This window comes from Pseudophryne corroboree, chromosome 6 (assembly GCF_028390025.1).
Source record: "Pseudophryne corroboree isolate aPseCor3 chromosome 6, aPseCor3.hap2, whole genome shotgun sequence".
Taxonomy (NCBI): Eukaryota; Metazoa; Chordata; class Amphibia; order Anura; family Myobatrachidae; genus Pseudophryne; species Pseudophryne corroboree.
The window spans coordinates 483152068-483165300 of NC_086449.1; the positions used below are offsets into that span (position 1 = coordinate 483152068).

A 13233-nucleotide genomic window follows, 5' to 3' on the forward strand; every position below is an offset into this window, starting at 1 on the left:
GCTATCGGGGTAACCCTACGCATCATCACACACTTCATTTTATTTTATCTGATTCAGGAAAAACTACAGGTAGTTTTTTCCACTCCCACATAATACCCTTTCTTGTGGTACTTGTAGTATCAGAAACACGTAACACCTCCTTCATTGCCCTTAACGTGTGGCCCTAATGAGAAATACGTTTGTTTATTCACCGTCGACACTGTATTCAGTGTCCGTGTCTGTGTCTGTGTCGACCGACTGAGGTAAATGGGCGTTTTTAAAACCCCTGACGGTGTTTCTGAGACGCCTGGACCGGTCCTAATAGATTGTCGGCCGTCTCATGTCGTCAACCGACCTTGCAGCGTGTTGACATTCTCACGTAATTCTCTAAATAAGCCATCCATTCCGGTGTCGACTCCCTAGAGAGTGACATCACCATTACAGGCAATTTCTCCGCCTCCTCACCAACATCGTCCTCATACATGTCGACACACACGTGCCGACACACAGCACACACACCGGGAATGCTCTGACAGAGGACAGGACCCACTAGCCCTTTGGGGAGACAGAGGGAGAGTCTGCCAGCACACACCAAAAACGCTATAATTATATAGGGACAACCTTATATAAGTGTTTCTCCCTTATAGCATCTTTTATATATATACAATATCGCCAAAATCAGTGCCCCCCCTCTCTGTTTTAACCCTGTTTCTGTAGTGCAGTGCAGGGGAGAGCCTGGGAGCCTTCTCTCCAGTTTTTCTGTGAGAGAAAATGGCGTTGTGTGCTGAGGAGATAGGCCCCGCCCCTTTTACGGCGGGCTCGTCTCCCGCTATTTTTGAAGTTAGGCAGGGGTTAAATATCTCCATATAGCCTCTGTGGGCTATATGTGAGGTATTTTTTGCCTCTAATAAGGTTTTTATTTGCCTCTCAGAGCGCCCCCCCCAGCGCTCTGCACCCTCAGTGACTGTTGTGTGAAGTGTGCTGAGAGGAAAATGGCGCACAGCTGCAGTGCTGTGCGCTACCTTTATGAAGACTCAGGAGTCTTCAGCCGCCGATTTTGGACCTCTTCTCTCTTCAGCGTCTGCAAGGGGGCCGGCGGCGCGGCTCCGGTGACCATCCAGGCTGTACCTGTGATCGTCCCTCTGGAGCTAGTGTCCAGTAGCCAAGCAGCAAATCCACTCTGCACGCAGGTGAGTTCACTACTTCTCCCCTAAGTCCCTCGTTGCAGTGATCCTGTTGCCAGCAGGACTCACTGTAAAGTAAAAAACCTAAGCTAAACTTTCTCTAAGCAGCTCTTTAGGAGAGCCACCTAGATTGCACCCTTCTCGTTCGGGCACAAAATCTAACTGGAGTCTGGAGGAGGGTCATAGGGGGAGGAGCCAGTGCACACCACCTGATCTGGAAAAAGCTTTACTTTTTTGTGCCCTGTCTCCTGCGGAGCCGCTATTCCCCATGGTCCTTTCAGGAACCCCAGCATCCACTTAGGACGATAGAGAAAATGTTTTGCGGTTACTTCCTTCCTAACCTTTATCAGCGTAGGGATAACCTCAACCGGAATGCCTTTTTCTGCTAGGATCCGGCGTTCAACCACCATGCCGCCAAACGCAGCCGCGGTAAGTTTTGGAACAGACAGGGTCCCTGTTGCAACAGGTCCTGTCTTAGAGGAAGAGGCCACGGATCTTCTGTGAGCAGTTCCTGCAGATCTGGATACCAGGTCCGTCTTGGCCAATCTGGAAAAATGAGGATTGTTCTCACTCCTTTTCTTCTTACTATCTTCAGCACCTTTGGTATGAGAGGAAGAGGAGGAAATACATAGACTGACCGGAACACCCACGGTGTCACTAGGGCGTCTACCGCTACTGCCTGAGGGTCTCTTGACCTGGCGCAATACCTCTGTAGCTTTTTGTTGAGGCGGGACGCCATCATGTCTATCTGTGGCAGTTCCCACCGACTCACAATCTGTGCGAAGACTTCTGGATGAAGTCCCCACTCTCCCGGGTGTAGGTCGTGTCTGCTGAGGAAGTCTGCTTCCCAGTTGTCCACTCCGGAATGAACACTGCTGACAGTGTGCTTACATGATTCTCCGCCCAGCGAAGAATTCTGGTGGCTTCCGCCATTGCCACTCTGCTCCTTGTGCCGCCTTGGCGGTTTACATGAGCCACTGCGGTGATGTCGTCTGACTGGATCAGAACTGGTCGGTCGCGAATTAAGGTCTCCGCTTGACGTAGGGCGTTGTATATGGCCCTTAGCTCCAGGATGTTGATGTGAAGACAAGTCTCTTGACTTGACCAAAGACCCTGGAAATTTCTTCCCTGTGTGACTGCTCCCCAACCTCAGAGGCTTGCGTCCGTGGTCACCAGGATCCAGTCCTGAATGCCGAATCTGCGGCCCTCGAGAAGATGAGCACTCTGCAGCCACCACAGTAGTGACACCCTGGCCCTGGGGGACAGGGTGATCAACCGATGCATCTGAAGATGTGACCCGGACCACTTGTCCAGTAGGTCCCATTGGAAAGTCCTCACATGGAACCTGCTGAAGGGAATGGCCTCGTATGACGCCACCATCTTTCCCAGGACTTGAGTGCAATGATGCACTGACACCTGTTTTGGTTTCAATAGGTTCTTGACCAGAGTCATGAGTTCCTGGGCCTTCTCTATCGGGAGATAAACCCTCTTCTGGTCCGTGTCCAGAATCATGCCCAAGAAGGGCAGACGAGTCGTAGGAACCAACTGCGACTTTGGAATATTGAGAATCCAGCCGTGTTGCTGTAACACTTTCAGTGAACGAGATACGCTGTTCAGCAACTGCTCTCTTGATCTCGCTTTTATGAGGAGATCGTCCAAGTACGGGATAATTGTGACACCTTGCTTCCGCAGGAGCATCATCATTTCCGCCTTTACCTTGGTGAAAGTCCTCGGGCCGTTGAGAGACCAAACGGCAACGTCTGAAATTGGTAATGACAATCCTGTACCGCAAATCTTAGGTACGCCTGATGAGGTGGATAAATGGGGACATGAAGGTACGCATCCTTTATGTCCAGTGACACCATAAAATCCCCCCCTTCCAGGCTTGCGATGACCGCTCATAATAATAATAATAATAATAATAATAATTTTATTTATATAGCGCTCTTTCTCCAATAGGACTCAAAGCGCTTAACAGATACATAGCATAATATAGTACCGAAAATAATGAAGTACAGAACAGAGTTTCATAAAATACAGAAGCATGGAGATACTATAGGGACAATTATGGGAATGCTTGAGTAAAAAGGAAAGTCTTGAGTCTACTTTTAAAGGATTCTGTAGTTGGGGCCTCTCGCACTGTGCGGGGAAGTGAGTTCCATAGAGTCGGAGCCGCATGACTAAAAGCTCGACCCCCAGATGAATTACGGGAGATTCTAGGTACTGCTAAAAGTCCTTCATCTACAGATCGCAGTGATCGAGTGGGGCAGTATGGTGTCAGTAGCTGCTTCATGTACCTTGGGCCCTGGTCATGTATGGCTTTGAAGCTCAGTAAGCCAATCTTGAAGATGATTCGCCATCTTACAGGCAGCCAGTGAAGGGAGTAGAGTATGGGTGTTATGTGGCTAGAATGGGGCTGGTTGGTTAACAGCCTGGCAGCTGTGTTTTGCACCAGCTGTAAGTGGTGCAATTCTTTTGCTGGGAGACCAAGGTAGAGGGCATTACAGTAGTCTAATCGAGATGATACAAATGCGTGGATGACTTTTGGCAGATCATCTGAGGGAATTAAGTGCTTGATTCTGGCTATGTTCCTCAGGTGAAAGAATGAGGATTTGATTGTGGCTGATATCTGATGTTTAAGTGTCAAGCTACCATCCAGGACAACGCCAAGATTCCGCACACGATCAGTGGTTTGTAATTCCGAATCCCCAAGTGTTAGTCCAGTTGGTTGGCTATGCTGCAGTCTTGTCCTTTGATGTTGCGGTCCTATCATAAGGACCTCTGTTTTATCTGGGTTCAGTCGCAGCCAACTAGCACTCATCCACTCCTGGAGTTCAGCTAGACAGCCATTTAGGGTTGCTATTGGGTTATCAGTGCCCAGGGCAGAGGACAAGTACAGTTGTGTATCATCTGCATAGCAGTGGTAGACTAGCCCATGGCGCCTGATTATTTCACCCAGCGGTAGCATGTATACTGCAAAAAGCATGGGGGATAGTATAGAACCTTGTGGGACACCACATGGCAATGGCACTGGTGGTGATGAGTATAATCCAGACGATACTCTCTGTGACCTGCCTGTGAGAAATGATTTGAACCAATTTAGGACTGTGCCATCCAGTCCACAAAAATGTATCAGACGCTCAATCAGAAGCCCATGGTCCACGGTATCAAATGCTGCCGAGAGATCCAGAAGGATTAATATTGAACAGTCGTCTCTGTCTCTTGCCGTCAGAAGATCATTTAACACACACACCAGGGCTGTGTAAATTGGACTACCAAGGTAGAGATGGCGCTGACAGGTGTTGTGGATCCTCAAGCTGCTGAATAGAAGGGCTAGTTAAACCCTTTAACATAGACAGAAAAGATAAAAACAATTCAGCGCTAATAACTGATTAGAAATATAGTAAGAAATTTATTATGAACATACATCATCTATTTCATATGTATTAACAAGTAATTACTGTTGCAACAGATATTGTTAAGAAAAAATCAATAATGGTACCAAAAATTAAAATATAATTAAAAATAGGGCCAGAATCAACACTGCTCAATTTTGAAAATTTTTTTCTTGAAATGCTGGGTATAATGCAAGAAGCCTTATCCTAGGGAAATTATTGATCGGTGTTACCAGTTCACTGTAGTAAGTCCTCCAATCGGTTAGCACTCCGTAAAGATGGAGATCCTCTTACTTATTTGGTTGTCCCGTGCTGGTACTGATAAGGGAATTGAACCATAGCAAGGACCTTGAAAAAGCTGCGCCAGCAGTGAAATGCGTTGGTAATAAGGCTGGGACTTCTAAACCACAAGATTTGCCTGCAATCCGATTATTGGGAATGGTGATCCCTATGGGACAACTTCTGGGAAGATAACTACATCAGAACCTTGCTATGGTTCAATTCCCTTATCAGTACCAGCACGGGACAACCAAATAAGTAAGAGGATCTCCATCTTTACGGAGTGCTAACCGATTGGAGGACTTACTACAGTGAACTGGTAACACCGATCAATAATTTCCCTAGGATAAGGCTTCTTGCATTATACCCAGCATTTCAAGAATTTTTTTTTCAAAATTAAGCAGTGTTGATTCTGGCCCTATTTTTAATTATTTTTAAATTTTTGGTACCATTATTGATTTTTTCTTAACAATATCTGTTGCAACAGTAATTACTTGTTAATACATATGAAATAGATGATGTATGTTCATAATAAATTTCTTACTATATTTCTAATCAGTTATTAGCGCTGAATTGTTTTTATCTTTTCTACACACACCAGGGCTGTTTCAGTGCTATGTCTTCTCCTGAATCCCGATTGGAATGGATCATAGATATCATGGGTTGTCAGGCGGGTTTCCAGTTGATTTGCAACCACTTTCTCAATAACCTTTCCTAGAAAAGGAAGGTTCCATCTTGAACATGAACCCTTTCAAGTATAGGTTCAGAGATTTTAAATTCAATATGGGTCTGACCGAACCGTCCGGTTTCGGGACTACAAACATGGTCGAATAATAACCCCTTCCCTGTTGAAGGAGGGGAACCTTGACCACCACCTGCTGAAGATACAAATTTTGTATTGCGTTTAACACTATTTCCCTCTCTTGGGGGGAAGATGGTAGGGCCGATTTGAAATACCGGCGAGGAGGCACTTCTTCGAATTCCAGCTTGTAACCCTGAGACACAATTTCTATTGCCCAAGGATCCACCTGGGAGTGAACCCACATGTGGCTGAAATTCCGAAGACGTGCCCCCACAGGGCCCGGCTCCGCCAGTGGAGCCCCAGCGTCATGCGGTGGATTTTGTAGAGGCCGGTGAGGACTTCTGTTCCTGGGAACTAGCTGCGTTGTGCAGCTTCTTTCCTCTGCCCCTACCTCTGGCAAGAAAGGACGCACCTCGGACTTTCTTGTTTCTTTGTGAACTAAAGGACTGCATTTGATAATGCGGTGCTCTCTTAGGCTGTGAGGGAACATAAGGCAAAAAATTTGACTTTCCAGCTGTAGCTGTGGAGATCAGGTCCGAGAGACCTTCCCCGAACAATTCCTCACCCTTGTAAGGTAAAACCTCCATATGCCTTTTTGAGTCGGCATCACCTGTCCGTTGCCGAGTCCACAGGACCCTTCTGGCAGAAATCGACATAGCGTTTATTCTAGAGCCCAGTAGACTAATGTCTCTTTGAGCATCTCTCATATATAGGACAGCGTCTTTTATATGCCCCAGGGTCAATAATACAGTATCCTTATCTAGGGTATCCAATTCCTCCGATAAGGTATCCGTCCATGCCGCTACAGCACTACACACCCAGGCCGACGCAATTGCCGGTCTTAGTAAGGTACCCGAATGTGTATAAATGGACTTCAGGGTAACCTCCTGTTGCGATCAGCAGCATCTTTGAGGGTAGCCGTATCCTGGGACGGCAGGGCTACCTTTTTGGATAAGCGTGTTAAAGCTTTGTTGGGAGGATTCCCATCGTAACCTATCCGTTGGCGGGAAAGGATACGCCATAAGAATCCGTTTGGAAATCTGCATTTTCTTATCTGGAGATTCCCAAGCTTTTTCACATAACTCATTCAGTTCGTGTGAGGGGGGAAAAGTTACCTCAGGCTTCTTTCCCTTATACATATACACCCTCGTGTCAGGGACAGGGGTTTCCTCTGTGATGTGCAAAACATCCTTTATTGCTATAATCATATATCGAAGGGATTTAGCCAATTTTGGTTGTAACTTTGCATCATCATAATCGACACTGGAGTCAGAATCCATGTCGGTATCTGTGTCAACAATTTGGGATAGTGGGCGCTTATGAGACCCTGACGGTCCCTGCGACATATGGTCAGGCATGGGTTGAGACCCTGACTGCCCCAATGCATCCGCCTTGTCAAATCTTTTATGCAAGGAATTAACATTATCATTTAAAAACTTCCACATATCCATCCAATCAGGTGTCGGCGCCGTCGGCGGAGACACCACATTCATTTGCTCCCGCTCCTCTCACACATAGCCTTCCTCATCAGACATGTCGACACAAGCGTACCGACACACCACACACACAGGGAATGTCTGAAGACAGTTCCCCACCAGGCCCTTTGGAGAGACAGAGAGAATGCCAGCACACACCCCAGCGCTATAATATCCCAGGAGTAACACAGTAACTTAATGTTAACCAGGTAGCTGCTGTATGTTATAGTTTTTGCGCCTAATTATGTGCCCCCCCTCTCTTTTCAACCCTCTTCTACCATGTATCAGCAGGGGAGAGCCCGGGGAGCTTCCTCTCAGCGGTGCTGTGGAGAAAAAATGGCGCTGGTGAGTGCTGAAGGAGAAGCCCCGCCCCCTCGGCGGCGGGCTTCTGTCCCGCTTAAACAGTAATTTTGGCGGGGGCTCATACATATATACAGTGCCCAGCTGTATATATGTGTTCTTTTTGCCAATATGAGGTCCCAAATGCTGCCCAGGGCGCCCGCCCCCCGCCCACCCCCCCCGCCCTGCACCCTTACAGTGACCGGAGTATGTGAGGTGTGTGGAGCAATGGCGCACAGCTGCAGTGCTGTGCGTTACCTCTAGTGAAGATCATGAAGTCTTCTGCCGCCTGTGATGTCTTCTTTTCTTCTCATACTCACCCGGCTTCTGTCTTCCGGCTCTGCGACGGGGACGGCGGCGCGGCTCTGGGACGGACGGCGAGGGTGAGATCCTGCGTACCAATCCCTCTGGAGCTAATGGTGTCCAGTAGCCTAAGAAGCAGGACCTAGCTTCAGAGAGTAGGGCTGCTTCTCTACCCTCAGTCCCTTCATGCAGGGAGTCTGTTGCCAGCAGAGCTCCCTGAACATAAAAAACCTAACAAAATACTTTCTATCAGTAAACTCAGGAGAGCTCACTGAAAAGCACCCAGCTCCTCTGGGCACAGTATCAAACTGAGGTCTGGAGGAGGGGCATAGAGGGAGGAGCCAGTGCACACCAGGAACTAAATTCTTTCTTAAAGTGCCCATGTCTCCTGCGGAGCCCGTCTATCCCCCTGGTCCTTACGGAGTCCCCAGTATCCTCTAGGACGTTAGAGAAAAGTTCAGTAATTTTCAACCACCAATAAAATTCTGAAAATTAAAGCAAATGTGATTAGTCACTAAGGGTTACAGCACCATTTTCCACAGTTACAGGGGTAGTCATTACTCACCAGCCTCTCCTGTTGGAGCTGTTCCCGTAAAACCCTGTCTTCTGGGAGAACATCACACAGGAGGAAGAAGTTTTCTTGCTGATCTAAGGGTTGATGAAAACATACAAAAATCATATAAACACACAAACTGGTTTACTGCCACAAGAGTAAAGGTCACACAAAAATTGCAATCACACCATATACCAAAGTTCAATTTAATAATGGAAAAATTAAACAAACTGACATAGGTATTTCTCTCTGGATGTAAGGAAAACATTTTGTTATGATTCCCAACTGATTCAGAGGTGGACAAAGATGCGTCAATAAACAGGAAGACAGCATGCACAATACACTTTGAAAGGGTAGTGCACATATAGCATTTTGACAGTGGTGCCGAGAGCAGTGGGGCGGGGGGGGAGACATTCCTGTACGGATTACCTGGGCGTGCCAGAGGGCCTGAGCACATCACTAGCCATTTTGCTTTTACTCAGTGGATAGGTGGGCGGCATGTGTGGAGGGACAAACTACTCTGCTCCTGGAATTACCTCTTAAGTTATGATTGCTGTCACCTGTGGTGAATTAATTAACCTGTTCAAAATAGGTGACCCCAATCGTAAATTAAAAGGAAAATCCAGGACCAGAGCATTTCGTCCCTCCTGGAATGGGTCATGTTGAGAGGTATGTCTTTCCTGAAGCAAGCTAGAAACTGAATTCAACTCTTCCGTTGAAGCTTTCTTGGATTCACACCAAGACACCTATTTTCACCAGAGACGGTGGTAACGTTTAGATGTTACTCCTTTCCTGGCCTGAATAAAAGTAGGGATGACTCCCTTGGGAATACCCTTTTGGGCTAGAAACCGGCTCTCAACAACCATGCCGTCAAACGTAGCCGCGGTTAGTCCAGGTACACGCATGGCACCTACTGTAGTAGGTCCTCGTGAAGAGGAAGAGGCCCAGGATCTTTTTTTTTTTTAAACTCCTAAAGATCTGGGCACCAAGCCCTCCTTGGCCAATCTGGGCAATGAAATTTTTCCGGAAACCTCGTTCTTCTTATGATCCCGAGAACTTTTGGGAACAGTGGAAGTGTGGGGAATACATACAGTGACCGGAATAGCCACTGGGTCACCAGTGCATCTATTGCTATTGTCTGAGGGTCTTTTGACCAGGAACAATATTTCTAAAGCTTCTCGTTGAGACGAGATGTCATCATGTCTATTTGAGAAACTCCGCAAAGACTGCGAAGCCTTCTTGGTGGAAGTTCCACTCTCCCAGCTGGAGATCGTGTCTGCTGAGGAAGTCTGCCTCCCAGTTGTCCACTCCTGGAATGAAAATTACCGACAGAGCCCTTATATGTTTTCCTGCCCAGAGAAGGACCTTCGTCACCTCTGCCATTTCCGCTCTGCTTTTCGTTCCGCCGTGCTGTTACATTATCCAACTGGATCTGCATGGGATGATCTTGAAGAAGATGTACCGTTTGTTGAAGACCTTTGTAAATGGCTCTCAATTCCAGCATGTTCATGCGTAGTCAGGCTTCCTGACTTTAGCATTTTCCTTGAGTGACAGCTCCTCAGCCTCGGAGACTTGTATCCGTGGTTACCAGGACACAGTCCTGAACTCCGAACCTGCGTCCCTCTAATAGGTGTGAGCTGTGTAGCCACCACAGGAGTGAAATCCTGGCTTTTGACAACAGGACTATCTTCCGGTGCATGTGTAGGTGGGATCCACTTTACCAACAGGTCCCACTGGAATACCCTGGCAAGGAACCTGCCAAACTGTATGGCCTCGTAGGCCGTCACCATCTTTGCACTGATGGATCGATACTCTTGATGGTTTCAAACCTAGTATTACCATTTTCTGGATTTCCAGAGCCTTTTCCACCGGAAGAAAAACTCTCTGAACTACCCTGTCCAGAATCATTTAAAAAAACAAATCTTTCCTGGAAAATTATGAGGAGTATGGACAGGGAGAGCGCGATGTTTTGTACCAAGCGCTCACTGGATCTCGCCTTTATCAGGAGATCTTCTAGATAAGGAATTAAATTGACTCGTTCTTGATGCAGGAGGACCATCATCTCCACCATCACTTTGGTGAAAACCCTCGGCGCCGTGTAGAAAACCGAAAGGTAACGTCTGGAATTGGTAATGGCAATCCTGAACCGCGAATCTCAGATGAGCCTGGTAAGGAGGAGAAATGGGAACATGCAGGTAAGCATCCTTTACGTCAACTGACTCCCTGTAATCCCCCTCCTCCAGACTGGAAATCACTGCCCCCAGTGATTCCATCTGGAACTTGAACCGTTTCAAGTAGAGATTCAGATTTATTTATTTTTTTAGGTTCAGCGTCGGTCAGACCGAGCCGTCTGGTTTTGAAACTACAAAGAGGCTTGAATAAACCCCTTCCTTTGTTGTTACCCAGGAACCCGGACTATGCCCTGGTCCTGACATAAAATTTGAATTACCGTTATAAGTGCCTCTCTTTCTGGAAGAGACGCTGGCAAGGTCAATTTTAAAATTCGGCATGGGGAAACGTCTTGAAACTCCAGTTTGTACCCCTGGGACACTATTTGTAACACCCCGGTATCCAGGTCAGATTGACTCCAATCCTGACTGAGCAGTTTTTAGACGTGCCCCCACCCGAGCTACCTCCCGCAAGGGATCCCCAGCTTCATGCTGTGTACTTGGCAGAAGAAGGGGTAGACTTCTGTTCTTGGTAACCTGAAGCCGTTGTAAACATCTTCTCGCTGTACTTACTGGGCCGAAAAAGGACTGCATGTGAGGGTGATCCTTTTGCCAGTGCAGGTGCAGAGGGCACAAATGTCGACTTACCTGCGGTAGCCGCCGAGACCAACGTCTCCAGTCCCTCACCAAATAAGGCCTCACCTTTGTATAGGAGATCCTCCATATTTCTCTTGGAATCTGCATCCGCGTTCCACTGGCGAATCCCCAACGCCCGCCGAGCCGATACTGCCCTGGTAGCGGCTTGTGAACTCAAAAGTCCAATATCTTTCATTGCTCCTAGCATGTATGCGGCAGCATCTTTGATATCTCCTAACTTAGGGAGTATCTCATCTTTATCAATCGTATAAATTTCTGATGACACAATTTTTTACCATTTTTTTTTCTATGCGAGACACCCACGCGCAAGCAATAGTGGGCCTGAGCAGTGCACTCTTTGCAACATAAATGGATTTTAATATAGTTTTCACCTTTCGGATCGCCGGCTCTTTTAGAGAAGCCGTGTCAGGTGCAGGGAGAATTACTTTCTTTGTCACCCTAGACAGTGCACTATCTAACACAGGGGGTGACTGCTGGGAAAGAAAATATTAAGCTCGTGGGAGGGAGTCTTATTTGATTTATTTCCTTGGAATCCCCATCGGCAACACAGGACTCAGAGTCCGTGTCGGTAGCAGTAGTCCTAACATTTGTAAATGGACTTTATGTGACCCAGAGAGGGTCGCCTGCAGATGGAAGAACAGAATGCTGACAAAACACATCTTCTACATATCCAGCATGCAGCATTAGATATAGCCTTATCTAATCTTTGATATGATGCATACTACCACGTATTTCTTTCACCCATGCAGGCTCTTGGTGTGTCGGTAGCATCACCACCTTAAAACTCTGTGTCCCTAAAATGGCTTCCTCCAGGGAGGAACTCCCTGCCTCAGACATGTCCCACACACACTCACAGACACACTGGGACTTATAGGGACCAGACCTCTGTCAGATGGACACAGAAAGGAATAGCCAGCTCACACCCCAGCGCCAAGCACACCCATCTGAGAAACATATAATTGAAAAACAGACCTGCAGCGCTTTTATACATAATACAAACATCATATACATCGCCCCCCCCCCCTTCTTTGCACTCTGATACATGTCAGTAGTGAAGGGAGGACCAGCGTTTCTCTTGTGAGGAGAAAATGGCGCTGATTAGTGTGCTGGCTTAGTGAGGAAGAAGCCCCGCCCCCGTAATGGCGCGCTTCACCCGTTCTTAAATCAATAGTTAATTATACTGGCGGGGGTAGGACAGTGTGCCTTTTGCCATAAACAAGGATTTATGTTGCATAGGGCACCCCCCCTGCGCCCTGCAGTTGTCAGCAGTGTGTGTGTGTGAGCTGTGAGGAAGAAGCTTCGGCCCCTTAATGGCGCGCTTCCTTCCCGCAATTTTCAACAAATATTTATACTGGCGGGGGTTAGAACAGTGCCTTGGCACTAATGTCCCCTTTTGCCAGTGTCAAAATGAGGATTTATATGCTGCCCAGGGTGACGCGCCCCCCCCCCTGCGCCATGCACCCTGTATTGCTGCTGAGGGAGCATGGCGCGCAGCGTGCGATCGCTGTGCGGTACCTCAGAATGCCGTCACTTAAGTCTTCTGATCTTCTTCTACTCACCTGTCTTCTGACTTCTGGCTCTGCAAGGGGGGTGACGGCGGGCTCTGGGAACAAGGATCTAAGCGTACCTAGCGATCAGACCCTCAGGGGCTAATGGTGTCCTGTAGCCAAAGAAGCAGAGCCTTGAAACTCACAGAAGTAGGTCTGACTTCTCTCCCCGAAGTCCCACGAAGCAGGGAGACTGTTGCCAGCAGTTCTCCCTGAAAATAAAAAACCTAACATAAGTCTTTTTCAGAGAAACTCAGTAGAGCTCCTCAGAGTGCATCCAGTCTCACTGGGCACAGATTCTAAACTGGAGTCTGGAGGAGGGGCATAGAGGGAGGAGCCAGGTCACACCATTTGAAAGTCTTAAAGTGCCCATGTTTCCTGCGGATCCCGTCTATACCCCATGGTTCTTGAAGTGACCCCAGCATCCTCTAGGACGTATGAGAAAACTGCTTAACAGCGCCTCTAAATTATACAATAACAGATAGTAATTACCCTGATACTATGCGCTGCCGTAAAAACACTGTGTATGTGTTTATATGAAAATATGACCAA

General features: G+C 47.5%; 1 protein-coding gene across 3 annotated transcripts in view; it reads right to left on the minus strand.

The window, feature by feature from the left end:
- The window catches only part of ZNF277 (zinc finger protein 277), a 302550-nt gene that overhangs the window by 140699 nt on the left and 148618 nt on the right, over nucleotides 1-13233 (minus strand). For all 3 annotated transcript variants that reach the window (XM_063927283.1, XM_063927282.1, XM_063927284.1), the window contains one exon: nucleotides 8322-8404. In XM_063927283.1, the coding sequence (XP_063783353.1) occupies nucleotides 8322-8404 (83 nt within the window). The remainder of the gene's footprint in view (nucleotides 1-8321; nucleotides 8405-13233) is intronic.